This window comes from Opisthorchis viverrini, assembly GCF_000715545.1.
Source record: "Opisthorchis viverrini unplaced genomic scaffold opera_v5_15, whole genome shotgun sequence".
Classification (NCBI taxonomy): Eukaryota; Metazoa; Platyhelminthes; class Trematoda; order Opisthorchiida; family Opisthorchiidae; genus Opisthorchis; species Opisthorchis viverrini.
In genome coordinates, this window is record NW_008751671.1 from 3,033,544 (window position 1) to 3,060,398 (window position 26,855).

The 26,855-nt window shown below is 44.1% G+C and overlaps 1 protein-coding gene across 1 annotated transcript; it reads right to left on the bottom strand.

The window, feature by feature from the left end:
- Positions 1 to 1,875: 1,875 nt before the first annotated feature.
- Positions 1,876 to 25,435, bottom strand: T265_01438 (hypothetical protein; the record flags this gene model as incomplete). The annotated part of the gene is made up of 12 exons (XM_009165464.1): positions 1,876 to 2,043; positions 4,274 to 4,432; positions 7,054 to 7,150; positions 16,636 to 16,880; positions 17,675 to 17,878; positions 19,530 to 19,621; positions 21,835 to 22,048; positions 23,731 to 23,872; positions 23,924 to 24,027; positions 24,064 to 24,428; positions 24,962 to 25,041; positions 25,305 to 25,435. The coding sequence occupies 12 exons, from the start codon at positions 25,433 to 25,435 to the stop codon at positions 1,939 to 1,941; spliced, it is 1,938 nt and encodes a 645-aa protein (XP_009163728.1).
- Positions 25,436 to 26,855: the final 1,420 nt, after the last annotated feature.

A 26,855-nucleotide genomic window follows, 5' to 3' on the forward strand; every position in this document is an offset into this window, starting at 1 on the left:
ATTCTTAAGAACACGCTTAAAGTAGTTTACAGTCAGTATTCTTTCCTGATGAGCTTGCGTGAACTAGATTCATTGGATGAGGCTATTTAGAGGAAGATCAGATCATTTCTATTTTATGTACTACTATGTAATCGCTAAACACGAGCACTCAAGCCTTATCCGGATAACAGACGTTCTGCCTGAATTGACTGTCACTGTAATGCCTAGATCATGTACAATTTTTAGTTTGCATTCAGTGATCTAGAATAGACCTGAAGGACCTCAAGCAGTATGTCCCACCACCCAAGCATCACCGGTGAGGATTTTCAGGACGCAACACTAATCAACGTTGCCGAAAACTCCAAGAGTGCACAATGATCTGGCCGTCCTTGGAGCTCACTAAGTAGGTTCCAACCTCGTGTTCTACTTGAAGGCAAATAAGAAGCGACTGGCGAGATATACCCCCTTTCAGATTACTTTGGTGATAACAGGAGAGTCAACCGAACCTCAATTATGAGTAAAGAATGGAATATCATTCAGGACGGTCTTTATGAGCCTCAGACAATGGTTACTCTATGGATCCGGGTGTCATCTAGTTAACTTTGGCAAGACTTCGAAATCCTGTTTGGGCCGAAAATACGCAAGGATTATAGTCTACGGCGGTCGCACTGACTGTGACTCGGTCCATAACGTGGTAAACATAGGTAACAGTCTAAGTATCTGTGAGCAAACAGAAACATAGATACTGCGGTCGAACAGAGGTGGATAGGAAATGCAAACGGCACACTGATTGCTACGCAAGCGGCAATTCCGTCCCTACATGAAACAGGTCCACTACTAAACGGAATAGTTACAATAAACAACCGAGCCGTCAGAACGCTTGCTTGTTTGTGGATAGTTGCGTGATTTGGTCAGATTGTACCCACAGTCAACCCCCGCCAAAATACAACTAGTCCGTTCCATCGACAGCAAAGACGAACTACTAGACTTAATCTTTCTCGAAAAAGTTTGGTGACAATCGGTAGATTTATTGCTGGGCAACGTTTCGCTTTGACACAAAAGCTTTGTCAGGCCAAGTGACTAGGTTGGTCGAGATTTAAGGCGGAAGGAGAACCAATCAGCTAAGTCAAGCTAAATCTCTGTTGGGTGTCGGCCGAGGGATTTTAGTGTGTTAGAGTGGTTGAACAAGTGTTGGGTCGGTGGGGAAACCTACATGTGTTTGGGTCCAGCCTAGGGTCTAGTTCTTCTGGTTCGGTTCATTTGATGGTTCCTCTTGAACTTCGTTTGAACCTTCTGTCGACCAGTCTAACACACTAAAATCCCTCGGCCGACACCCAACAGAGATTTAGCTTGATTTAGCTGATTGGTTCTCCTTCCACCTTAAATCTCGACCAACCTCGGAACCTAGTCATTTGGCCAGACGAAGCTTTTGTATCAAAAGCGAAACGTTGCCCAGCAATAAATCTACCGATTGTGACCAAACTTTTTCGAAGACGATGACTGCCCAATCAGTTCCAAGTATCTTTCACGTGATTAGACTTAATCTTGTTATTACTATGGACGACCAATGTGTAATTATTTATCGGTAGTGCTGGCTGCATCAAAGGACACCGAGGAGGTCCGAAAAGTTCACCTTCAAGAAAACCGGCAGTTTCATAGACACTTACGAAGGCACTAAAGAATGGCTTTTCGCGCAGAGAACCCGCCTCCGCAACCTCACAACACGTGAAAAATGCAGACGGTGAGAAGCAATACAGTCGACGTTGGCACCTACACGCTCAAACACAATACTGTGTTATGCAGGCCTTCCACTGCTGTATAGTAATTAGCAATTTGATTTTCGGACCCAGTTGACAATTAAACCCACCTGGTCAATTAATGAAAACCAACAAATCAGCTGATTCCCAATTTTTCCACAATTAAAAAAGTAAAAAAGATCACAGTACAAAATTATCACGGTCATGAAGAAAATACATCCAGTCCGGAATTCACAAAGGTGCCGATTTTCAGCCACAGGTCATTATTCAGAGGTATCGCAGATCTTGGAAGTTTCGGAGAGGGGCACTGAAACCGGAAGAGATTGTATGGTGAAATCGGGATAAGTCTGTTCAATCTTAACTTCTGATCATAGGCGTAGCTAGTAGCAACATACAGACAAGAACACTAAAAGAACAGGGTTAACGCTGTCTCAAAAAGGAAGTGTCCGTGCGTTCACCAATACAGAGTTATCATAAGACAAATGAAGACTGCCAAAGGATTAATTCCACTTTGAAGAAAACCTGCCACCTCATCCCGACCTACAGGACATTCTTAGCACGAGCCAGTTTTTCCAATCCGCCTGGCTCACGTGTTATTTAATGTNATATATATATATATATATATATTGACAAAAAAGATCGGCATCTCCAAGACCACATTTGCTTACAATATCTCTCAAAAAGACCGTTACCAGCCGAACATTACTACACAAAACCGACCATATGTACTCTGGGGTCACCGTTCGTATAAGGTGTAAAGTGGTCATCTGAGTGGCCCATGAAGTCGCTTTTCAGACTTGTACAATTCAAAACGGACTGGTAGCGCTTTGCGAAGCTATACTGACCAGCTCTGGATGACCTATATTAGGCACATAGATAGTACTGAGCACAAACTCACATTTTCTATCCTGTAACTGGCCCTATCTCTTGTAAGACAACGCTTTTTCAATGCGTTTTGTCACAAATACTTTATGCACGAAGAATAACACCTTCCCGCGCGTGCTAATGATAATAAAATAGACGACAAGGGTTACATAGAAATCCAATCCTGTCCAAAGTCCAATAATAAGATTGATTTGGCGGCATTCCATCCAAGCAAGGTGGAAAATGGTAGTCAAGCAGTGAGCACCATCCACACATACATGGTGATTATCGAGATGAATACGATGGATCGGTTGTTGAACGCGTGAATTTCACGAACAAGAGTACAACAATAATTCAGCTGGGTCACCTATCAAGCGTATAACCGACAATATCCAAAAAGCACGTCGTTAAAAAATAGAAACAGATAAAAGAGTGTCGCGAATCTTCCACTCAGGGGTTCAAACTTACTATTTTACGTAAGGCTCAGAAAGCCTGACAATGAACAGTCTTGGACATAACGAGTGTTATGCATCAGTAAACCAGGGGGTCCGTAATTATCATAGCCCACTAAAAGGAAGCGTAGTCTATGAGTATACCACTAAGCCAAGTGTCAGTGGGCGATTACATGTCGCGCGGTAAGAACATCCAAAGGTATGGACTGGAACGTAGCGACTTAGTCTGACGGAAGATGAATTCGGTTCTTTTCATGTAAATGCATGTGGTAACCATTTATTAACTTTGTATTCCTCCTTCAATGTGAACAAACTCCAAAGACGCACTGCTGTCAATCTATAAAACTGGTATGGTTTTATAGGTCAATGAACGAGACCTCTCGCAGCAGACCTAAGAAATCGAACTATACTGACCGGAAGTGCGAACGTTTTTAGGCTGTATTAGCAAACACTACTGACCGGAACGATTTCACATAGTTATCCGTCTTCGAAGAGACCGCCAACCAGAACCATCCCATCTGTGATGGAGTGATTGAATTCACAATTGGATGGTGTTTTAAGAAATCGATCGAAACTGTTCTCCAGAAATCAGAAGAGTAGTGAGTGAATTTGACTGGATTTTTAAGTCTGTTATCGACGAAGCGACATGTGTACCGTTTTCAAGACGAGAGCCAGCAGCCAGTTTGTGGCCGTTCACTCAGGGGTTCGAATCGGAAGGCCACCGTGTTAACCACTGCGCCATCCAGGGTATAGAAGCCGATGCTAGTTAGAAACCTCTAGCCCAGTATTTTTTCAGCTCCTTGTCAGCATTTATCTCAATTTCCAAAAGGTGCACATTGAAATCTTTCCCCTGCATGTTTCCCTAGAGTAATCAACACTCTTTTGCAATCACTTTTGATCGGATCTACTAAATTTCTGCTACGACCCCTATGGAATAATTCCCACATTTCAGTTAGCAACAGCTAAAGAAAGTCGGTCATCACGTTATCATCTACAACACAACCTCACTAAAGTTGACAAATGAATGTCATGTCAGATTGACGCATATTTAGACTCAAAGGAAATCAAGCGGTTACACCAGTCCCCACAAGGTTCATACATCCTAGGCGGTAATTTTCAATCGCTGCACCCAGGAGATACTGTGAGAGATTTATCATACAACAATTTAAAAAGCATTCGCGTACATATACAAGTTAATCTGTCAATTGACAGTCAACCTACAGAATTTTTCTGTTCAGTGATGTGTTCCGGTGTACTGAAAGGATTGGTGTCTAACTGGTCCAAGAGACTACGTATCCGTCGTACGGGAAAGAGGTGAGCCTGTGTGCTGAACACGTAGTCCAGTTCGTTACGATTGACGGGATTCGACTCGTCGAAGAGCTGAACGGTAGAGTAAATACTCTGTTTGACGGAACATAATAGCATCCACATAAAACGAATCGAAACACTTGGAAAATAACTGACTCAAAGGTAACTGCAGTCAACTTGTGTAATTACTCGCCCAACGGGATAAATCAGGCCGCAGCCCTGTATGGAAGTGATTCAGTTGGTATGAACATATGGAATACTGTAACAGACAGGTAATGGTGGCTATAGAATAAAGTTGATCCGAGACATACATCCTACTGGTTGCCACCCACGAGAACGTGGGTGAGCCAAAAGTCAATAAGTAAGGCAGGTGTTTATTACATTATGGTGTAATCCGAGTGAAGTGAGGCTGCGAGAACCTGACAGTCTCTGAATCAAGTCTAGTGCCTAACAGTACAACATGGAGTCCATTTTTAAGTGAACAAATGCAGTGAGCATTATACCAGAGGAAACAGGAAATACTGGGTGAAAGATGCGAACACACTTCTTCAAAATTGGAAAATCGTTCAGCTGAAATAACCACGTCGCTAGACAGTAAGTTTGTGAGACGACTAGGCCATGCATATGGCACTAGTTCAGTCATTAACGCAAGTGAATGGCATTTAACAAAATCGTCGCAGAGATAAATAAGTATCGAAAGCGTTCAGCTATAACACCCTTTCGGTGCCTAGCTAACATACCACCCGAGGGAAGCACGAGGGCTGGATACTGCCGGGTTGCCCAAACCCAGACAGAAGTCGAGATGCAGAGGTCGGGTTCGAACCACGGACCTTTCGGTCTGAAAACTCGCGCTCTAACCATTGAGCTACCTCGCCTCGATAAATAAGTATGGTAGTGGAATAAGGTATTTTCCCCACGTTAAGATACAAGAGATCCTTTATCGTATTGGTTAGTTTTAGGTGGTGCGGTTTACAAGACGAGATATTGAAAACACCTCACCGGGTCAAGTCTTACAATAAATCTGGCCATTAGCATTAAGGCGGAGTCTAAACCCATCCGGCTGGATCACAGGAGACAATAAAACCTATGATCGTCTGGCCGCCGGTTGACTATCGTGTATTTTGTTCTGATGGCCGGCGGCAAGGAATCAGGGAAGCTGCTGGCGAGGCACGTAATAAGTTCCCCAGCCATTCTATGTACCACAGTAAGATGATCAACAAAGGAATTATTTTCCACATATCGTTGAATGAGCCTAGTGCAAGTACATGCGTTTTCTTCTGGAGAACGCCAATACTACTTTGTCTAGAAAACCGTGCACTTGCGCGCGACAATCGCAAGTTTTAGGATATTTATCCCTCTATAATATGGATACCTCCTTGGTGCGACCGAATCTCTGGCTTTTAAGGTCGTAGTAGAGGATTACCGTAATGCGAACTTATTTATCGCACCTCAACCGAAGTAATAAATGCTAGAAAGCAGCATCATTTAATAGTTCTGATTGTGTCCCACCCAAGATATCTGTGTCCAGACCGTCCGCGATCCTACAGAAGTACGCAGAACAGTGCTGCATCGAATGATCCTAAACGAATAAAACAAAAACTGTTAACGCATACGGCAAAAGTTTCACTGTTTCAATCCAAATCATCATCCGTGAGGTCCGTACCGTTCAATTCCCAAAATTTACACTCAGTGTTTTACACTACCTTTAGTGAATTCGAACAAACGACCCAGGTTACAGGCCAACCGTGCTAAGGTGATAGTAAGTTATTTCCATGTGTTCCCAATATTGTCAGACTTCCGATAATATGTGACTTGACGGATAGTAACACACGTTTCAGATGCCTCCACAGATAAACCAATAAAGTGAGGACACTTCGCGAACTAAAAATTGTTCGGAAGTACCAGACCGTCCACCTGTGATAGGGGAGATAGTGTGTTAGGCTTTATTGCCTGCATGTAAATTAGAAGAACGGAAATGAGGATAGTGTACTGGCTGCTCTCAAGAAGTACCTAAATTACGTCGTCCAGAACGAGACGATTAGGTGTTCCAGTAAAATCGAAAACTACAATATAGAGACGAACGGGTAGTGAGATATGGAACTTCAGCCTGCAAGTGACTTCAATCCACGCTTTAAAGGCGGACAGGCACTGGACAGCAGTAACATCATTTTGATATCCATCAGAAGTGCGTGTATATGGTGTCGTGCTAAGTTATGGGTGTGAATCAACTTAAAGATTCGTGAAATTTTCGCAGCCGATGACTCCCGAAAACCATCATTAGATATCGCGATAGTTCAGACGTCAATGCGCATGAAATTCACTCGGTGCATTAGGGAGTTATGGGGAATTATAATAGAAAAGAGAGTAACTCGAAATTCGTTCCAGTACAGAACAAACAAACTGGTGGGACGCTTGAAACGACTACTTCCTAGCTGGGATCCAACAAGAAGTGTGATAAAGGAGAAGTAGGTATTACAGCTGGCCGCAAGCCGGAGGTTCCGGCGATAATCCTTCCAATACTCAATAACCGTTGTGGACGTCAGTCCTCAATAGTTCTCTTCCATTGAGCGATTCACGGATTTCTTACTACGTGTTACAGGAAATTCCCGGGCACCTCGACAGTGTGTCTGAGATCAAAAGATGTATAGCGTCATCAAATATGATGTAGGCAATGAAAACAATGGGATACTTACCAAGTAAAGATATTTGAGAGTTTCACTAAGAAAAAAGCTTTCCATTCGATCTTCCTGAGATTTGTCGGCCACGTTGTGGATGGTCGCAAACCCACACCTAAACAAACAATACAGGTTTTGCCTTTGAGTAAGTGTAAGCATTATGAAAACATATACACTGTACTAACAGATGTGGCAACAACAACCCCATCACAACTCTGAATCGAAGCGTGTTCGTTCGCAAAAGACACCTATACAGCGCCACGTACTAAATCTACGGCTAAAACATTTAGAAGGCTAGTTGCTTGTAACATCAGTCACAACGATGGTGAACCCACAAACAGGATGTCATAATTGTTCAAATCAACACCATGAACAACGTCTGGGTCCAGTAATGTAGTACAGAATATACCATCAACCATGATGTGGGCTCATTTCGACAAGGGACAAGAGCACTTAATGGTAGTTCTTTAATCCTGTGGAAATCACTGTTTTTTACCAGACTGAAAAAATTTTCGCCTAAAGTTTTGTAGGATGCAAGAACAACGTCTACGAACAGGCGTTACCTGAAGAGCGCTCACACTTTGAACAAGTGTACGACTGTCTAAGTCTGCGGATTACGCATTTAGTTGAACCGATCACTTGACCTTCGGCTTATTCGCCGAGTGGAGAAACTTGTCTCCAAACGCCTTACCATAAACTGAGATGATCTAATCGGTGCATCGCTGTGAAGTGGAGCAGTGCGGTACATCAACGGGTGTGCTGGGTAGCAGTATGAGTCCAAGTAGGTACCACTAGTAAGACTAACCACTTGACCTGAGATCGCATGAAAAAGCGAAAATTCAGCACTCGTTACCATATTGTCATCATCCCACTTCAGGTCGTTCAGTAAATCATTGTTAGCATTGTGTACCGTATGTCCTACAGCGCTACAGCCCCGCACTAGAACACATGTGAGAACTCAGCCACCCAATGTGAATCGATCGGATATTATCCACGAAAACAGGCTAAGTTCAACGTTCAGGGGTGCAGTGCTGGTTCGTTACAAAAGACCTTCAATCACATGACGGTTCCAAGGAATAAGAGCCATTTATAATATTTGATTAACTTCTGATAGTAAACCNTGGTGGGACGCTTGAAACGACTACTTCCTAGTTGGGATCCAACAAGAAGTGTGATAAAGGAGAAGTAGGTATTACAGCTGGCCGCAAGCCGGAGGTTCCCGCGATAATCCTTCCAATACTCAATAACCGTTGTGGACGTCAGTCCTCAATAGTTCTCTTCCATTGAGCGATTCACGGATTTCTTACTACGTGTTACAGGAAATTCCCGGGCACCTCGACAGTGTGTCTGAGATCAAAAGATGTATAGCGTCATCAAATATGATGTAGGCAATGAAAACAATGGGATACTTACCAAGTAAAGATATTTGAGAGTTTCACTAAGAAAAAAGCTTTCCATTCGATCTTCCTGAGATTTGTCGGCCACGTTGTGGATGGTCGCAAACCCACACCTAAACAAACAATACAGGTTTTGCCTTTGAGTAAGTGTAAGCATTATGAAAACATATACACTGTACTAACAGATGTGGCAACAACAACCCCATCACAACTCTGAATCGAAGCGTGTTCGTTCGCAAAAGACACCTATACAGCGCCACGTACTAAATCTACGGCTAAAACATTTAGAAGGCTAGTTGCTTGTAACATCAGTCACAACGATGGTGAACCCACAAACAGGATGTCATAATTGTTCAAATCAACACCATGAACAACGTCTGGGTCCAGTAATGTAGTACAGAATATACCATCAACCATGATGTGGGCTCATTTCGACAAGGGACAAGAGCACTTAATGGTAGTTCTTTAATCCTGTGGAAATCACTGTTTTTTACCAGACTGAAAAAAATTTCGCCTAGAGTTTTGTAGGATGCGAGAATAACGTCTACGAACAGGCGTTACCTGAAGAGCGCTCACACTTTGAACAAGTGTACGACTGTCTAAGTCTGCGGATTACGCATTTAGTTGAACCGATCACTTGACCTTCGGCTTATTCGCCGAGTGGAGAAACTTGTCTCCAAACGCCTTACCATAAACTGAGATGATCTAATCGGTGCATCGCTGTGAAGTGGAGCAGTGCGGCGCATCAACGGGTGTGCTGGGTAACAGTATGAGTCCAAGTAGGTACCACTAGTAAGACTAACCACTTGACCTGAGATCGCATGAAAAAGCGAAAATTCAGCACTCGTTACCATATTGTCATCATCCCTTTCACCATCCTACTTCAGGTCGTTCAGTAAATCATTGTTAGCATTCTGTACCGTATGTCCTACAGCGCTACAGCCCCGCACTAGAACGCATGTGAGAACTCAGCCACCCAATGTGAATCGATCGGATAGTATCCACGAAAACAGGCTAAGTTCAACGTTCAGGGGTGCAGTGCTGGTTCGTTACAAAAGACCTTCAATCACATGACGGTTCCAAGGAATAAGAGCCATTTATAATATTTGATTAACTTCTGATAGTAAACCCGCTTGTAAGCTATATTCCACTAAAAATAAGCACAAAACAATTGTTGTGATGTTAGTACGACAATGCGATAACTACTCAGTGTTCAGCAGTCTTCGTTGGCCGTTATTGCACATTCCGACTGAGAAATGTCAATACACAAAAAATAGACAATCGTGTTACGATGCTTGACCCTGATTTCCTTCATTTCCTCGTTTGACTTCTATCTAGCCGGTGGGCCAACAGGTCTCACATGAGCGAACATCAAGAAACACCATTCTTGTCCAAATTCACAGACCACACCACAACATAGGCAACATGAACGAAGGCATAAGTGTGCGTTTCTCTCAGAACAAGCATCAGGAGGCGGCGTGCTTGATCTTCAAGGTTACCACACCACGCATAGTGGATTGTTTGCTCCGAAAGCAAGCATGCTCCAGAGCCCAACAGTAGTTTGGTGAATGTATGTGAACAATTAGAGGGCCTTGGGCCTCGTCAGCGTCCACTGTGCGCAGTCACGTGAATAAACTCAAAAAAGCAATCATAAGCATCAATTACAGTGAACCAGGTGGTGCACAGTCAATTCATCGGGTCCTGGGGCTGGAACATACTAAATGCTTCGCAATTGGAAAACGGTTTGAATTTCCAATCTCAACGTTCTGATGAAGTCACCTCGACTCACCCAGTCTAAAAGTTTGCAACCAAATTATGCAGCTCAATGGGTCTCTTAGCTGGGACGTTACGATTGAGGAATTCTGACTTTACTCAGTTAAGCTCAGATAAGAATAGACAGAATGGGGATTTATCATGAAGATGTGTTCTAGTACAAGAAATGAAAACCACTTAGAAGTTCACTAGTTGTTGTGCATTGCTAAGCTTCGTCAATCCGAACTGAAACAAATATGTTCTAACTAATGGAGCTGGGCGCGCTTCCTTGGCTGGATTTAAGTCTGAGATGAATCCTGTTGGGGCAGAATATTGCATGAGGAGTAATTACGAGTTTACAGTGAACCCTGTCCAGCGACAGGTTATTCACATTGTGGTGTCTTCTCTTGGAGGGCACATCAATCATCTGAGGAACCAGGGAGTATCTCTCCGTTTCTGGCGAGGGGTTATAATAGAAGAACTTCCGAGCCGCAAAACTGCCATTTCAAAGGGGTTTTCCGTATTACAGGGGTGTTACAGCAATATAGTAGCCGCTGAAAAGATTGCTGCAAAATTCTGTTTCGTCCAAGGGAGTGCCTCCGCAGAAGCGAGAGCAATTGTGTTCAGAATTCCAGACGAAGCGAGGAAAAATCAAACTGGGTTGAAGTGTGTACTCAATGTACGCAGAGTAAGATGGAAAACCGTTGTGCGTCACACAACGTTATTCCATGGTGGCTTCAAGTCTCTGTGTGTTGGAATTTTAGCAACATAACTCGGAAAAGTGCGTTTTTGCAGGATACAAGGAATACCATGGGTTAACGTCACATGAATCGGTTTTGATAACCACAAGCTTGAAGAAATTCAGCGGCTACAAACTTGGTTTATTTGTCCAATTTTTTATCATCATCAACCGCGTATTTGTCGTACAGAGGCTATAGCTGCCACCGTTTTGCTCACCAAATATTTAAGGAGATGGAATAGGTAGCTGAGCGTTAGAGGCGGCGGCTGATATAATTGACGCGTAAATGCAGGGTTGTCAGTGGACTTTTCATTGGGAAGATTGGGAGAGAAGCTATGCACTGAAGGCAATGGCAGCTCAGGAAACAGGCTTAAATCTGGCAAATACGGTCTGAGACCCGGGAAAGATTCGCAGATCAAGGTTTGTCATGCAACCCGAATGTAAGCTAATTTGAACAAAAACATGGCCAATTGGTCTCGAGGCTTCATTGATTGTCCTATCGTCAGGGCGAGCTCTTCAGCAGCCTTTCAGGAAGGGTGCACTGTATACACTTCGATCTGACTGAAACTGTTGCAGGATTACTATGACCATGTTGAAACTAGTGGGGATAAATCGAAACGGTTCATCTCATCGAAGCAACCGGGTATAGTAAAAACAAGCTGAAGTGACCAATGACGGAGATAGGACAAAAGCGGTTGTTCCGTCGAACACTGTAGATGGCGTTGTCCGACTTTCCTGCGAAAATCATGCATCTTACTGCAACAATTACGTCTGTAACCAAGCTATGGAGAGGAAACTATGTAGGTGAGGGCTGAAGATAAACTGGCCACAGCTGTTGCAACCGGGAAGAAGTGGTGCAGTCAATAAGCGTTATGAAAAGTGAAGAAGAGACCAATATAGAGGGGAAAAGTCACTTCAAGGGGGGGTTCCGTGCAAGAGGTCGGATCCAATACAGTGCTATTACTTACCACTCGGAGATAACGGTAAACACTACAAGATCAGTGAATCTCGAGGTAAACAGGATCATAAGACTTAACACAATTTCCAGTGAAGTCCTGTGTCTAAATTGTATTTGCTTCAGTTAAAAAAGTTTGTGCCAACCAACCACATTAGGCTGGGAGAATCGTATGAATGATTTTGCACACCCTTGAAGTTTTAGTATGCGTCACATCCATTGTTCACTTAGGGTTTCATACGCACAGCAGTGTTAGAATAAATGAAGATTAATGGTTGACGTGACCGATCGATTCATAAGACCACCAAACACCTGCGGACACAACAGTACATTCACGCTTAAGCTAATGTTCATATAAGCGCCCTTCACAATAAATCGACCAAGTATATGCCACGTCACCAGTAAGCTGTAGGTTTTTGCAAGTACTGACAAACGAGGTTTTGTATGATCCGTAGTGTGTTTCCGGCTTGACTACGTAGACACACCCGAGCGAACTAACGTTGGATTTGCAACAATCTGCGTTCGCCACTATCTCCGTAACAACTAATTAATGGGAACTCCGCAAAGGCAGGCTAATTACCAAAGTCCTCTGTTGTCGTTAATTAGTCTGGGTTTTTGTTCTGGAGACCGGCATATGAATGGATGTGTGCAAAGGGTCAACTTTCGCGATAGTGAAAAAATGGTCGGCATTTGGATGAGGCGACATTGTAACCGAATCAGAGTCCATCGGAGCGAATCAGTTGTAGGTTAGGGTGTCATTAAGTAGAGGTAAAAAACGATAAGAGACAAATACATACAGACTCTAATCAAGAGGCTATCCTCGGGACACGGGGAGAATGCTATCTATCTGGAGGCGGTCATCTAAACCGAACTTTGAGTAGTATGTCTGTTAGGTGCTGTTGACAAAATTCTCACAGTTCAAGCTAGCGAAATTCGGATGGTCTCCTGGTATCCTAGATAGAATAATTGGTGCACTTGATGAGATATTTTCACGTTAAGATCAAAAATGGCCACTCTGTACGCTACCTGTACAACTGAGCTGCAATCCCCATATTCTGACCAGGAAACCAACTCAGAACCAGGCAGCACTATAAACCTAAGGCATTCTACGGAGTAGAATCCAAAGTAGAGTAGGTTTTCATACCTTTACGAAGATCCTCAATCAGATGAAGTGTACAATTTTAGGAAACATCGTCCCAGAACTGTGCTACCTTTCCCAAGTTGGTTTACATTTTTCAATTATTTCAATGACGCTGGTGTCTCCCCTATTCGGTGTACTCACTAGTGGCGCGACGTTGGAGGAGCAAATCGAAACCGACCGAGAGACTGGAAAAATGTGAGCTGTGGTCCTATGTCTAGCGTATGATTAGTTGTAGCGCTCAGGTCCGTGGCATCGCGCTCGTCCTGGCCAAAGTTAGGCAGCACATAAGAATTCCAACTAGCGCTCAGGTCCGTGGCATCGCGCTCGTTCTGGCCAAAGTTAGGCAAGTTCAACAGCACATAAGAATTCCAAAAGCTTAGAAGTCTGAAAAGTCCAAAGGTCAAAAAGTGAGTTGCTGAACACGATGCAAATACAGCAAATTACCGAACCGAAGACCATGAAAAGATCAGACATAAAAAACGGAGCAGGCAGGTTAGGAGTAGTTTCCTTTCAAACTTTAATTCAGTTTACATTGAATCTAACGTGGTCGTTAGTGCATCTTAAACGCCCGAGACAGTTGTTTCTTACACTGTGACTATCCTCTGAAAACCAGCTTGCTCAAATCGTTGTTGTCTGAATGTCTAGTTTCAGGGCGTCGGTGATCTCACTATTGATTTTGACCAGTGAAAATGCATTCGCTTTAGGCCTGCCTGGAAATGACCGACCACGCGATCAGCATGCGACTACAGTACGACTCGACTCTGACCATCATTCAGGATGTCTGGCGTTGCCTCAGTGTGGTTCCCACTGTGATGTCACGTCGGTTTCTAGCACAGTGTATGGAGCAGACACCGCGGTCAAGAGCACGGCTGCAGAAAGTAGTAGTGCAATCAGATGAGCAGATGGAAACTGCACTCGGTACTTGTCTGAGGGTAGTTTTGATCCTCTGGTGCTAGGCTTGGGCAACCTGGCAGTATCTTAGCCCTCGTGCTTCCTCCGCGTGGCATGGCAGTTAGGCACCAGAAGGGCGCTACAGCCGAACGCTTTCTTTCTTTTCACGGCTGCAGAAAGTAGTAGTGCAATCAGATGAGCAGATGGAAACTGCACTCTGTACTTGTCTGAGGGTAGTTTTGATCCCCTGGTGGTCGTAGGCTTTCGTAAGCTGCAAATGGCAATTCCCAAAACGACAACTCGATCCGGTAATGATTTCATTATCCTCTAAATGCAGGTAAGCCCAACTACCTGCACGCACATCATTCGCATTCTAGTAGAGCTGTGAACGTGCGCGTATACCTTCCTTAGGTGAACCAAAATAACCGTAGCCCCGAATCTCTCAAATGCTTTGGTTGGCGCAACTGAAGCGAGCTTTAATTACTGGGAAACAGAGATTTGGTAAACGATCGATGGATTCATTGCTGGGCAACGTTTCGTTTTCTGACACAAAGGATTCGTCAAGCCAGGTGAGTAAGTTACCAGGCTGATCGGGTTTCGAGGCGGTCAGAGAACCAATCTGGGAGATTTCTCATGACTGACCGACTTGATCAGTGCCGGGTATCCATTTGCAGTTGTTTGTTGGTTAGGTAAGCTGATATGACAAGAGGCAGTGTGCAGCCATCAGAAAAATACTCTGGGTTTAATAGTACAAACTTCAAGTAGAGTAAGATCTACTTAAACACCTTCCAAACCCCAATCCGATTGCCTTGGCACCCTCGGACGAGCAGTTCCTTAACAGGACCATTCCATTAAGGTATCCTAGGCCGGAAATGCAAGGCCGCAAAATCCCGATTCAACGTGAAGACAATTCCCCAACCACCATCCCCACTAACCAACAAACAAGAACTTCAGACCGACACTAAGCACTGATAAAGTCGGCTAGCCGTTAGAAATCACAAGGATTGGTTCCCTAACTGTCTTATAACCCGACTAACCTAGTAACTTACTTTGCCTGACGAAGCTTTTGTCTCGAAAGCGAAACGTTGCCCAGGAATAAATCCATCGATTGTTTTCCAAACCCCTCTGAAACGATGATTACTCAATCGGTCGCAAACTTTCCTATTGATTGAAAATGCCTATCGCTGCCTACACAATGACACACAAGCAATGACAAACCGATCCGAATGGTGTCACTTCAGGTTAACTAACCGGATGAATTTTAACGGTGGCTGTCTAATCTTCTACCTCTAAACACACTCTAACATCAGCCTACATGATTGTGATAGTCTACCCCGCTGGTCCGACAAAAAAAGCGGTTGTCCAGTCAAGCTAGCATACAAGGAATTAAGGCAACCGGGAATGAAAGCAGCCTCGATGGAAGCGGGCTCAAAATTTACGTCTTATGTTCGGTATCACAGGTTGCAGCTAAGTTCCAGATAAAGAGAGGTAACATCATAGACTTAACATTGTTATGAAGGAAACCACGGAAGAATAACAATGCTGAAAGACTACGAATGCAGTTTGTTTTCTCAACGACACCGTTTCCCGGAATTGTTGTGTGGCTGCTTAACGTGATCAGCTCTCAGCGGCAAGCGCATGGGAGCGGCTGTACAGAAATTGAGAAACAAACTTCGATCAGCTTTCTAAATTGGGAACTATCTGAAATGGACTAAAGTAAAAAACAATACTGCTTATGACAGCTTCTGTGCAACCAAGACTGTGGCTCTCTCTCTCTTTCACACACTCACGCACACACACATACACATTGTCCCCTGATCGTTAAACTGGTTGGCACACACATTGTCCCCTGATCGTTAAATGGGTTGCTTGTTTAAGCACAACAATTCAGACGAGTTCAGCTTTCGCTGGTGGAGTAGTGGTGACACGCTTGATTGCCACATCAGGTGGCAGGAGCTGAAATCTCGGCACGACAAAAGACGTACACCGCTGGTGAGCAAAACTCGAATTATGGCCGACTAAACAAGACAGGGGACTGTTCGAACGACAGTAATATGGATACAGGCGAAGAAGGTTAGCGGGTGTTTTGCCATCTAGCAAAAAGTTTTCATGGCCAAAAGAGAAAATGAAATATAAAATAATCGCTCAGCTGTAATCCCTCAAGGTGCCTGGCTGCCACGCTACCTGAAGGAGTACGAGGGCTGGGATACTACCAGAATACCCAAGCCTAAACAGGAACAGTCGGAATGCAAATGTTGCGTTCGAACCAAGGACCTTCTGGTCAGCAAGTTCGTACCTTAACCACTGAGCTGCCTCGAACCAAAAGAGCAGTGTAACAGGCAACATCGTAACGGGGCGAACCGAGCACGGGTTGGCACAAAGAAGCGCAGTAACCACACTTGATCTCGGGAGTTCTAGTGGCCACGTACAGCAAGGTATATCGTTCAGTATTGATTTGAGAGACCACCAGAGTGCCAAGGTTGACTAAACAAACTCACAAAGACTAGCACAAATCTGGTATCACAAGGTCAACCAAGACACATTCACCAGGGAGGGACGTCTCTTGAACATGATAGAGGGGTGTTCTAATAAAGTGGTGGGTGAAACCACTGCGCGATGATTGCGGTTACATGACCCGCGTTCTGTTTGGCGAGAGGAGATTGGAGCACAGTAATTAACGGCTTTACGACTAGGTGTCTGAGAAAATCCGGTAGCAAGAACTCACCGAGCCTTGGCGTGTTTCTTCAAGCTTTCCATGATTTGTTTACCTACATGCAGGTAAAAGGGATGTCCAGTTGCACGATACAGAAAATAGGTAGACTCCGCGAGCTCCGGTCGTAACGGATAGAAAGGTAATGGACACGTTTCTGTAGAAATATCGTATCGCTCGGGGGATAGATTATGCACGCGCCATATGAAATAGTGTAAAGCATGCTGACAAACAGCCTCGGTTACATCCCCTGAAGTTACCTGGAAAGAGAGAGAGGAATGCCTGCAGCACACAGTACTCAACTAGTTGGATTATTGCTATCACCAACGCATGCAAAAAGACCCGAATGAGTACTTGCACGAGCAAGTAAGTGAATGAACTAATACTTCAACCGGTTACCCAGCCAGTATCCTACTCGTTTCGATCAATTACTCACCAATCGGGTCTTACCGCCAGATTGCACTAAAGCAAACTAAAATGGTTCGGAAGAATGCGAAAACTGACGTTCGCCGCTTCCCAGTTAAGGGAAATGATGGACATCAGGGACAATTACGAAAAATCATGGATATTGCACAACAGCACGTTCCAGTGCGGTCCTACCTAACGCCCGACACTTTAGTGGTTGAATCAGTAAGCTCAACATACATGTATCTTGATAATATCGAGCTTTACATGATATTGCACAACAGCACGTTCCAGTGCGGTCCTACCTAACACCCGACACTTTAGTGGTTGAGTCAGTAAGCTCAACATACATGTATCTTGATAATATCGAGCTTTACATAGACATTTTGTTCAGTATGTCAGTGATGTCTTAGTCAAATAAACCTGTATGGCCTAACAAACACCGGAAACCCATTTGCATGATACAGATCAGCATTTGCGTCAATGATGAGTTGCGAAAGCAAAACCAATAACGTTTATCATTCAACGCAAACCACACCAGGACGTGTATATTGTTCAAAATGGGTGATATTAATTCGAAAACCTTGAGGTAGACAACTGACCACAAGCAACCAGAACCTAGACAAAAGGCAGAATCTTCACTCCTTACCAGTAATCCGGGCCACATCGCCTGCAGTGAGTCAATCCAATAGTTTGACTTCCTGCCCGAATACATGTCCAAATTCCAGTAGACCGACGGCTGGCCATCGCTGGTTAGACAACTCGAACCATTCGTACGCAAATGATAGCGCAACGTGTGTAAAGCCTGTTCAAACATTGAGCCCATTTGCCTATCACCAAAGAGTACTGAGCTCTACAATCGCAAAGAGGCGAAAGGATGACGGGGGTGGCCCATACTCAAAGTGGATCTTGGAATCATGGAAAACCGAGTTCGTCAGGAACTATGATTGGTAGATACGAATGAAGCAATAGATAGAGACTTCACAGTAATTAAGTTCACACGCAATAGGTACAGTGGAGTTAAAACAATGAGCAGATAACCTCATTTTATAGCTAAACTTTCTGACAAACTACTACTTCAACGGTAGAAACAAATCCACTAAATGTAGCTCTTGAAAGAATGACTGTCCCATGCTTACTTGAGACTCACTGAATCAAAATCTAAATTTGACCTTCTAAATGTTTCTGATGACTTGGTTGGTTATTGCACGTGTTCAAGAGACCACAAGGTGGTTAAGTGGTATCAGCCGACAGACAGCAAGTGTACAGAGAACTGACAATATTGTCCCGAGCGTCCGTAAGTCGGGATGGTAGTCTAACCACCATAATATTACCATCAGAGTCAGTAACATCAGTGTTGACACTGATGTTTCACTGTCGTACGACCACAAAGTTTACCTAATTACGTTGGAAAACAAGAGAAAAGTGGATGAAAGAGGCTGCTGGTCTATCGCAAGCATTCTGAACTGCCTACACCTCCAACCGACCAATCAGTCTGGAAAAAACTGACAGTGCGAATGCCACTGACGTCAATCTAACGCAATTCCTTGAAACGTCTTCAGTCAAGCACAGGAGAGATCACGGGGACTCCATCCTAGAAGCGGACCGCACCGACAACATCCAAACACTTTGTAATATCTTTTGTACGCTTCCGCCAAATCATACGTTGTCCACCCCGAGGTTTGCACTATTCTGAATGGAGCATTAAGAACAGCACTCGTCTCGATAGACAATGTTTCGGCACCCGTACCACATGGCCAAGCCACCGCAGTTGACGGTACTGGATATTTTCCGCGATTGAAGTTTCTGCTGCACATCCAAATACCCGTTTTCTAGTTACCTCGCTACGACTTCGTTTTCGTCATCCGACACTAGCAACACTTCTGAGGCATAAGTGGTCAAAAACCTGAAGATGCGTCACACCATCGGCCCCCAGAGGGCATGTTTCGCAATCATAAACTAACACAACCCTTCTTGTAGTCTAGTGCATGCGATCCTTGAGATCCAGTGATATGCCTTTTTGACGCCACATGTGATCCAAACTGGCAAGTGTGATTCTGGTCTTTGTGACTCGTGCACTGACCTCATGAGATACACTTCCGTCAAAGCTAATACAACTACCGAGGTATGTGAAATCCTCCACTTTCCCTTGAATTGCAAGAGATATGTTCAGTGATTGCACGTTCCGAACCATGACCTAAAGATCTAAAGGAAACTTCCTTTAGGTCCATGAAACGTTCGATTATGCACTACCATGTGTAGCTATCTATCAAGAACGTACAGAAAAGGACAACAGATATCATACATCACTCAGTACTCATTTCACAAGCAAAAACCAATTTTCCATCAACGGAAGCCGAACGAGGACGCTGCTTTTTTATAAGAATTATCTAGGGTCACAGGGAAAGACCGAAATGACACCCATGTTGTTTGTCTGAACGTTTGATGAGAACAATAAAATAAGCCAAACAACTGGTTATTAGTTACCGCCAAGGATTACAAACCTTATGAAGGTACTCGTAGAAAGAGTCATGACCTGCACCGATTCCACTCATCCGATCTATCCAGTTTCCCGTGTTGACATCGATTGTGGCCCCTATAAATAGATAAGAATAATATACAAAAAATGTTCCGAAAACGTTTAAATATGTTGAGTATTGGCAAAATACGCTCATTTGCAAAGCAAACCCAACTTAATCTCAGTCAAACCTATCGTATATGTTATTGTATCTTTGAATGTGCTGTCTCGTGTTTCAGTAGGTTAGATATTCGAGATATGGTAGCAGATTTTCTAGGCGGAACACGTCACTCATAAGGTTGTTGAGGAGATTTCTCCAGCCTTATAAGTAGTGTGGACCGTCAAGGAAATATGATACGGCAGTGGGTTTTCTGGATCGGAAATCAGTTCAGCCCAGACGCAGTAGGGGCGAGATGGCTCAAGTGGTTAGAGCGCGAATTTACTGACCGGAAGGTCCGTGGTTCAAACCCGACCTCCGCCACTCGACTTCCCCTGTCTAGGCTTGGGCAACCTGACAGTATCCCAGCCCTCGTGCTTCCTTCGGGTGGCATGGCAGCTAGGCACCGAAAGGGCGCTACAGCTGAACGATTTATTATTATTTAGACGCAGCATGGTATACATAAAGATGGGGTGATAAATGTCAAGCTTGCTTTGGAAAAAGTAGGACTGACGCAACAAGGTAACCGAAGACATAATAAAAATATCTTCGTGAGGGTTATTTTATGTTGATATGAATAAGATTTCCCAGCTGACGAAAAACGGGTCGCTGTTAAGAAGTTATAAAAAAACAAATAAACGGATAACTGGATAGCACTTCAGCTTGTCGGCTACAAATAGTGTACCGAAAAGGAAATACTCACAAAGCGATGGCCCTACCCGTTCACTTATATTTGATTGTTTGTACATGGAGTCGGGAGTAAGATTGCCAGAAACCAGAAGGCATGACACTGAGTCTCGGCTGCTTGATCGTGCTACGCCTGTCAGTGTCGCTAACTAATGATGTGTCCAAACGAAATTTCACCGAAATTACTCCTACATCCCGTAGCTAAAACGTAGACTGACTGCATCTGGCTTGGTGCCAACCTGCACGCGGCTCCGGCGTGCGAAGCATAAGTCCTAAACTGGGTAATATATGGAATGGCCAGTTGGTCTGTGTTAGATGGGTTTCTTGTTCTGAAAGCATCTAATGAGTGACATTCTTGTCGATCTAATTCTCCCACCAAATCCCATAACTACTGCGTACCGAAAAACATTATACTGTGTTGACTTGTATGGAGTGTGAATCTGTACAAGGTGGTACACTGATGGACCACCCGATATCCATAGACATCACATACAGTCATAAGCAACTGCCCAAAAGCTCAACACATCTGAACCAAAGTTCCATTAATGAAGGTGTGAAGTAGCATGACGTAAAACAGTGTGTCCTTAATTGACTAACTTAAAGTGACAGCTACTTAACAAAGAGCAGAAAAGCCTGCTCATCGTCATCACTATTATCAGCCGCATGAACTGCGTACTTGTCGCACAGTGGTTATTGCTGCCACAGTTTCGTTCGCCGATTATTTGGGGCGGTAAGGTAAGTAGCTGCGCATTACAAGCGGGAGCTGATAAATTGGTGCGGACTGTTAAGTGGAGAGATTTGGAAGTGAGCTGTGCATTGAAGGCAATAGTTTGGATGCCTGCTGAATGCGGACAACATACAAACATCAGATACCGGAAGGCCAGAACCCCACATTCACTCAAACGGCCTTATCCTAGCACGAGTTTACACTGACAATACAACTCGCCCGACTCCACCCCCTCCCCCAAATAAAAAATCCTCAAGAAAACTTTTCAATATGATCCCCTTCAAGGGAACAACTCCAAAAAACTGAAAAACAAATTTTTGGTTCTCTAAGCGACTGTGTTCCACAATGTGAATGCTCTATGTCCTCGGCTTAGATATGTTTCTTATGTCAAACGGGTGACGCCATAGGCACCGCTCGTACATTACCCGCTAAAACAGAGGGCTGATCCTGACTGCACTGAATAGGAGTTGGCTGATAGCACGGCACCGTTTGCATACAAACAGCATCTTTTGCTGGAACAGACCGTTTCTATAAGGGTTTAGAAACAAAAGGCAGTGAAAATAACTCGGGAGTTTTTATCAAGTACCTAGTAACTATCCATTTTATATTAAAGTATCTCTTTGATGATGTTAGTTATATTACGCAAAACAGGGAAATTAAAAAAGCACATACAAATAAAACCACTGCAAGCGACTGACTGCATTGTACAGAACAACTTACCGAGTAGGCCTGTAACACTGGATCGACGACTCCATAGGTTTAAAACGACACGTCTGGAAATAGACGCGTAAGTTGGGTCATTTAGAAGTGCGCTCAGGCACCCAAATTCGAGCAGCAGAGATCCTGCGCCAGATAAACAAGTTTCCGACGTCGTATTGTCCCTGAGTCCAGGGCCCAAGTAGAACCGTGGGTAAGGAAGGTTTGTGGCCGAAGTCTGTCAATAATAATAAGGTGCAAAGCACGAGTGGTTGGTGAGTAGAATGTTCTAATAGAAAGTGTCAGTGGCAAGTGCGCAGAGAGACAGGACCTGGGTTTGTGCAGTTGTCAGTCGTATCGCGAAATCTAAACTACTGGTGGAAAGTATAACCCGAAGTGTACCTGTCGAGTGCTCGTGTTTATGGATATTGAGTGGTTGGAATGATCTAATCCTTTTTAGCACAACAGACGTTAAATCGTATCCGAATGAAAATGCGCTCAATAAAGAATGATGCCCTATTAATGTTTCCATCGGTAGCGAGAAAAGTGAATTGAACATGAACGAAAAATAAAATCCATAGGTTTCCCATGTTAAGGCGTTCCGATAATTTCATTAGACGTTTCAATAAAATTCCTGGTATGATTTAATGATTGATACTGTCCCAGTAGAAATTCAACGTTGATTCGATGACAAGGTGGTACAGCGGATTTTCGACCTCTGACATAGAACCCAGAGGGTTGTAGAAGCCTCGAGACATCATAACCCGACATCACATCAGCTCTAGATTTGTATCAAGAAAGATTGCTGCCGTCTAGGGAATTCCATCAGGATGTTTCTTTACAAAAAGTCACAAAGTCCTGATACGAAAAAGATATATTGAAGGATAGGATCATTTTGAAAGGATTTGCCTGATGTCATCCCTTTACTGCGTTCTTAATGTTCTCATGTCTGAACACTGAAATCCCATCAGAATAAAAAGTGAAAGATGGTTTGGAATTAAGCAGAAAATTAGTAATGATGGATGAAAGGTACTCTCACCCATACTGATAATCTAAATTCGACTGGTAATAAGACGGTGAGAAAAGTGGTTCCGCTTGGCGCCAATAAACAAGAAATGATTGCCTGCATTGTAAGCAAATGGATGGCCATGCAGCAATTTTACTACGGGACTGAGAAACTACCCTTCCGTCCACCGAAAATACATGGTTAAATAAAACCGGATGACCATATGTAAGACTGGTTTTGGCTATTGTGGGGAATGTTGGCAGTCCAGGTGGTATATATGGCTCGTGTTCTGTTCGCTGAGTGAGATGATATGGCTGCGGCAAACAAACTGCAACCAAATTACCAAGCCGTGATCGGATCATCAGCCTCCTACACAGTTTGGAAAGTGAAAACAATGAGGACATTCAGCTGTCCTCACAGTTGTATCTTGCAGTATGTGCAATCAAATTTAGGAAGCAACATGCACCCGATCCTGGGTCCACCACACCGAGAGCACCTAGATACTTTTTAACCTACTTCATTACCCTTTGTTAAATCATGCATTGCAGGCCTCTCCGTTTGCGCCATAAAAGAAAACTCACGTAAAAGACAAGTCGTCACACAGAGAGCGCGATTAAGTCACCACAGCCTTTGCTGCTTGATGCGTTGAGAGTCCGCTATAACACCAAACACGCTAAACGAGGTTTAATCCTGATACAGGACGACGATGAGACGACGATGGGACAAGTCAGGAGCACCTTCTGACGTTCTAAAGTCTTTTGATTGGTGTAGCAACTTTGTTGTCTGAGACAAGAAGAATATCTTCAAATGCTTTCTGAGTGAAGTGGTTCCCACCTGCTTATTACGGCTCCCCAATGATGCTTCAAAAGTACCAAGTAATTGGAGTCAACGGGCCACCGAAAAGAGGATCTTACGTCAAACGCATTCAACATACGGTTGGCAAGGTCATGTGCGAAGACCAGCAGCTCATCATCGTACCAAACTGGACGAAGATCGCCAAAAGGTTGCGAAGGATCCGTAATGAGTAGATGAGCGGAAAGTAGCCCACCAAGAATCCTGTACGAAATGATAGCGACAAAGTATAAATTACAAGATATAACAGGATACCGGATGGTTGCCTCAAATACTTGAACCCGCACTGCACGATCAAACGATAAATGCTTGATGACCAAGGCAACAGCCTTCTTGAATTGTTCGACATGACCCATTATCTAAAAAAGCAGTCAACAGTAGGCAAAGAAACCAACCGCTAACGTGTCTAGACTGTCGATTAGAGTCAGTTGGTAGTCACCTAGAGCATCGTTGATATTGAGGTTATCAGGATGTTCATGGTCATGACCACGACCTGTACAGTGAATTGGATCTAGTTCATCCGCCGGAAACGCGTGCTGCATGTAATGCCCATAGGCAAAGTTAAACATATTCCGGATCATATGTAGGGCGTATCGTCGGTCGAAAGACGACACAGACCGGAAATAATCAATCCAATCATAAGCAGATCCAAAATTTCGTTCGCATGCGCCAGAATGAAGGTGTGCGACGAGAAAGATGACTAGAACAGTCGTAGGAATGGAGCGGGTTTGCATGGAAAACACGCGTTCCCGCCCGCTAGCTGAAATTTGAAAAAGTTCCACTTTCGAATGGAATACGATGCTGCAAATATCAACCGGCAGTTGACCGAACACGAAAGAAAAAACGGTAGAGTTTAATAAGCATAAATCGGTATACAACGCTTAGTTCGAAACCTAATAGCTGGAAGATAAAGAAGAATCTGGTGACAGGAAAGAAAACCGGGCTGATGTATAAACGCCAAAAGATAGTCGAGAAATGAAAAGACCACATGCGACCACATGTGATAGTAATTAGCACCAGCTGTGAATCGTGCATATCATACAACATGGTAAAGGCTGCTACACATTCGTTCGCCGATAATCGAGGACTATGGAACTAGATAGGTAAGCAACGAAGGTGCAGTGATTCAGAAGTAGCAGCGGACGCATCACTGTTCCGCGAACGCTGTCATAGTGCCTGACGGCTTAAGAAGCTAAAGCAGCTTGCAAGTCAAGAAAGACCACCACTTGTGGTTTCCGGAAGCAGTGTCGCTGTTTCAGAACCTGTCGGAGGGTGAAAATATGGTCGAGTCACCCTCTTGCAGGACGTAACCCAGCATGGTTTTCATGGGTCTCTCTCCCAACCAACCTTCAAAAGATAAGACCAGAAAGGACCTTCGATTACAGGGCTAGCGGACCAATGCAACGGTGGTTTTCAAACAGCACCCATTTTGAAGATAGCAATGGCAGTCAGTGTACCTATTCTTCAGGCACTTCCTCATCGGTTCGTTCCGCATAGATGTGTTTTGTCAGATGAGTCACCAGGGATTGCTCGCCTTCTTTAAAGAAGGCTGGATACAAACCATCTGGGCCCGGTATATTATCATGCTTCGGTAGGGGCGTTTCGTATTTTATTTCCTCTGATAACAGCTAGGCACCGAAAGGGTGCTACAGATGAGAGATTAACAATGGGTGACCAAGTTTTGCACTCCATTTGCCCATATGCACTATCTCCAGAGGATGTGTAGCAGTAGGCCGGTTGAACTGTTCTTTGAACTATTCGATCCATCTTTCGGCGATCTCGAGAGTGAATTAACGAGCCGTCTTTTTGGTTGTCGTTTCACTAACCGTTGCTTGTCTGTGGCCGGTCGATCGCATCAACTGGTATACGGCACGGCTGTTTCCGGTGGCCCTGTTCATCTCCTGGGTTTTCGCTGGCCATCAAAGTTCTCGGTCTTTCCTTAGACCCGTCACTATTTGAGGTTTGAAGGAATAACAGGTGCGGTTGTACTTCCTGGTTACTTCCTGGTATGTTTCCGATCATCAATCAAGACTAACTGATCTTGACAATATCCAGTGGTCACTTGATCCTATCGGAGAAATCGAACAGATACTGCTGGACGCCGATAGCATAGCCCCTTTCAAATTTTGCCATAATCCATGTACGTGCTCCTAATTGCCATCATCGACAGCATAACATCGGTGATGCGTCACTGCCGTACAACCATGATTTATGTGAAAGCTTTCATTGTAGAGAAAAGAGTAAAAGTGGAGAGAAAGGGATTTAGTGTTAGCCTATCACAGGCATCCCGAGGTATTCACGTCTCCAGACACTCAAGCAATCTGAACAGAAAGACAAAAATACCATTGAAATCTATTAGCCACATCATGTAGCGTCTACAATCAGGCGCAATGGGAATCATGCAGACCCATCCTGGAAGGCGAGTAGCACCGGCAGCAACCGAAAGTTTCGTAATCTCTTTCATACTCCTTGCCATACCAAAGGTTGGCCACCTCTCTGCTTCCACTACTCTGAAATGGGCACGGAAAACAGCACAACCTTCGGCAAACGATGGTTCATCATAATCAACGCAGCTTCTGGTGCCGGATACGCTCTCCAATGGAAGTCCCCGTTGCGCAACCGAAAACTCGCCTCGTTACGGATTCGACAAAACCAGCCCACGTGGGCCATGATTATACAACAACCGTAGGCTGGACACCGGGAGACGTCTCAGTCCGGCTGATCGTACAGGCCAAGTCTTACAACCGTACAACAAAACAGCCCGTACTGTAGACTGATACACACGTCTCTTGATATTCAGGTATATGCTGCCGTAGGTGTCTCAAATTAGCGAAAGCGACCAGAGCCTAGCAGATTCGTACACCGACCTAACCTATCACACTAAATTCGGAACTCATTGATAGAGCGGTCAGGTCCTAACGAACGATTCGATCTTTTGAGATGACTCACTAAAATATCTTTTACTGTCTGCTGTTGCCAACTCAGCCGCAATGCTCTTTTTTCATTTGTTCAATCTTAGTGTAGTCCATCATCATCCAGTCTCCTGTATCTCCTTCGTCGGGATTCCCCACTAAATTTCTCAAACTATCAAATGCAGTAAAATACGTTTCATCAATCTCCTAAATCATCCATCTACCACACAGTTACAACACTAAAACTATTTCCAAGATACGTAAAGCACTCCAAA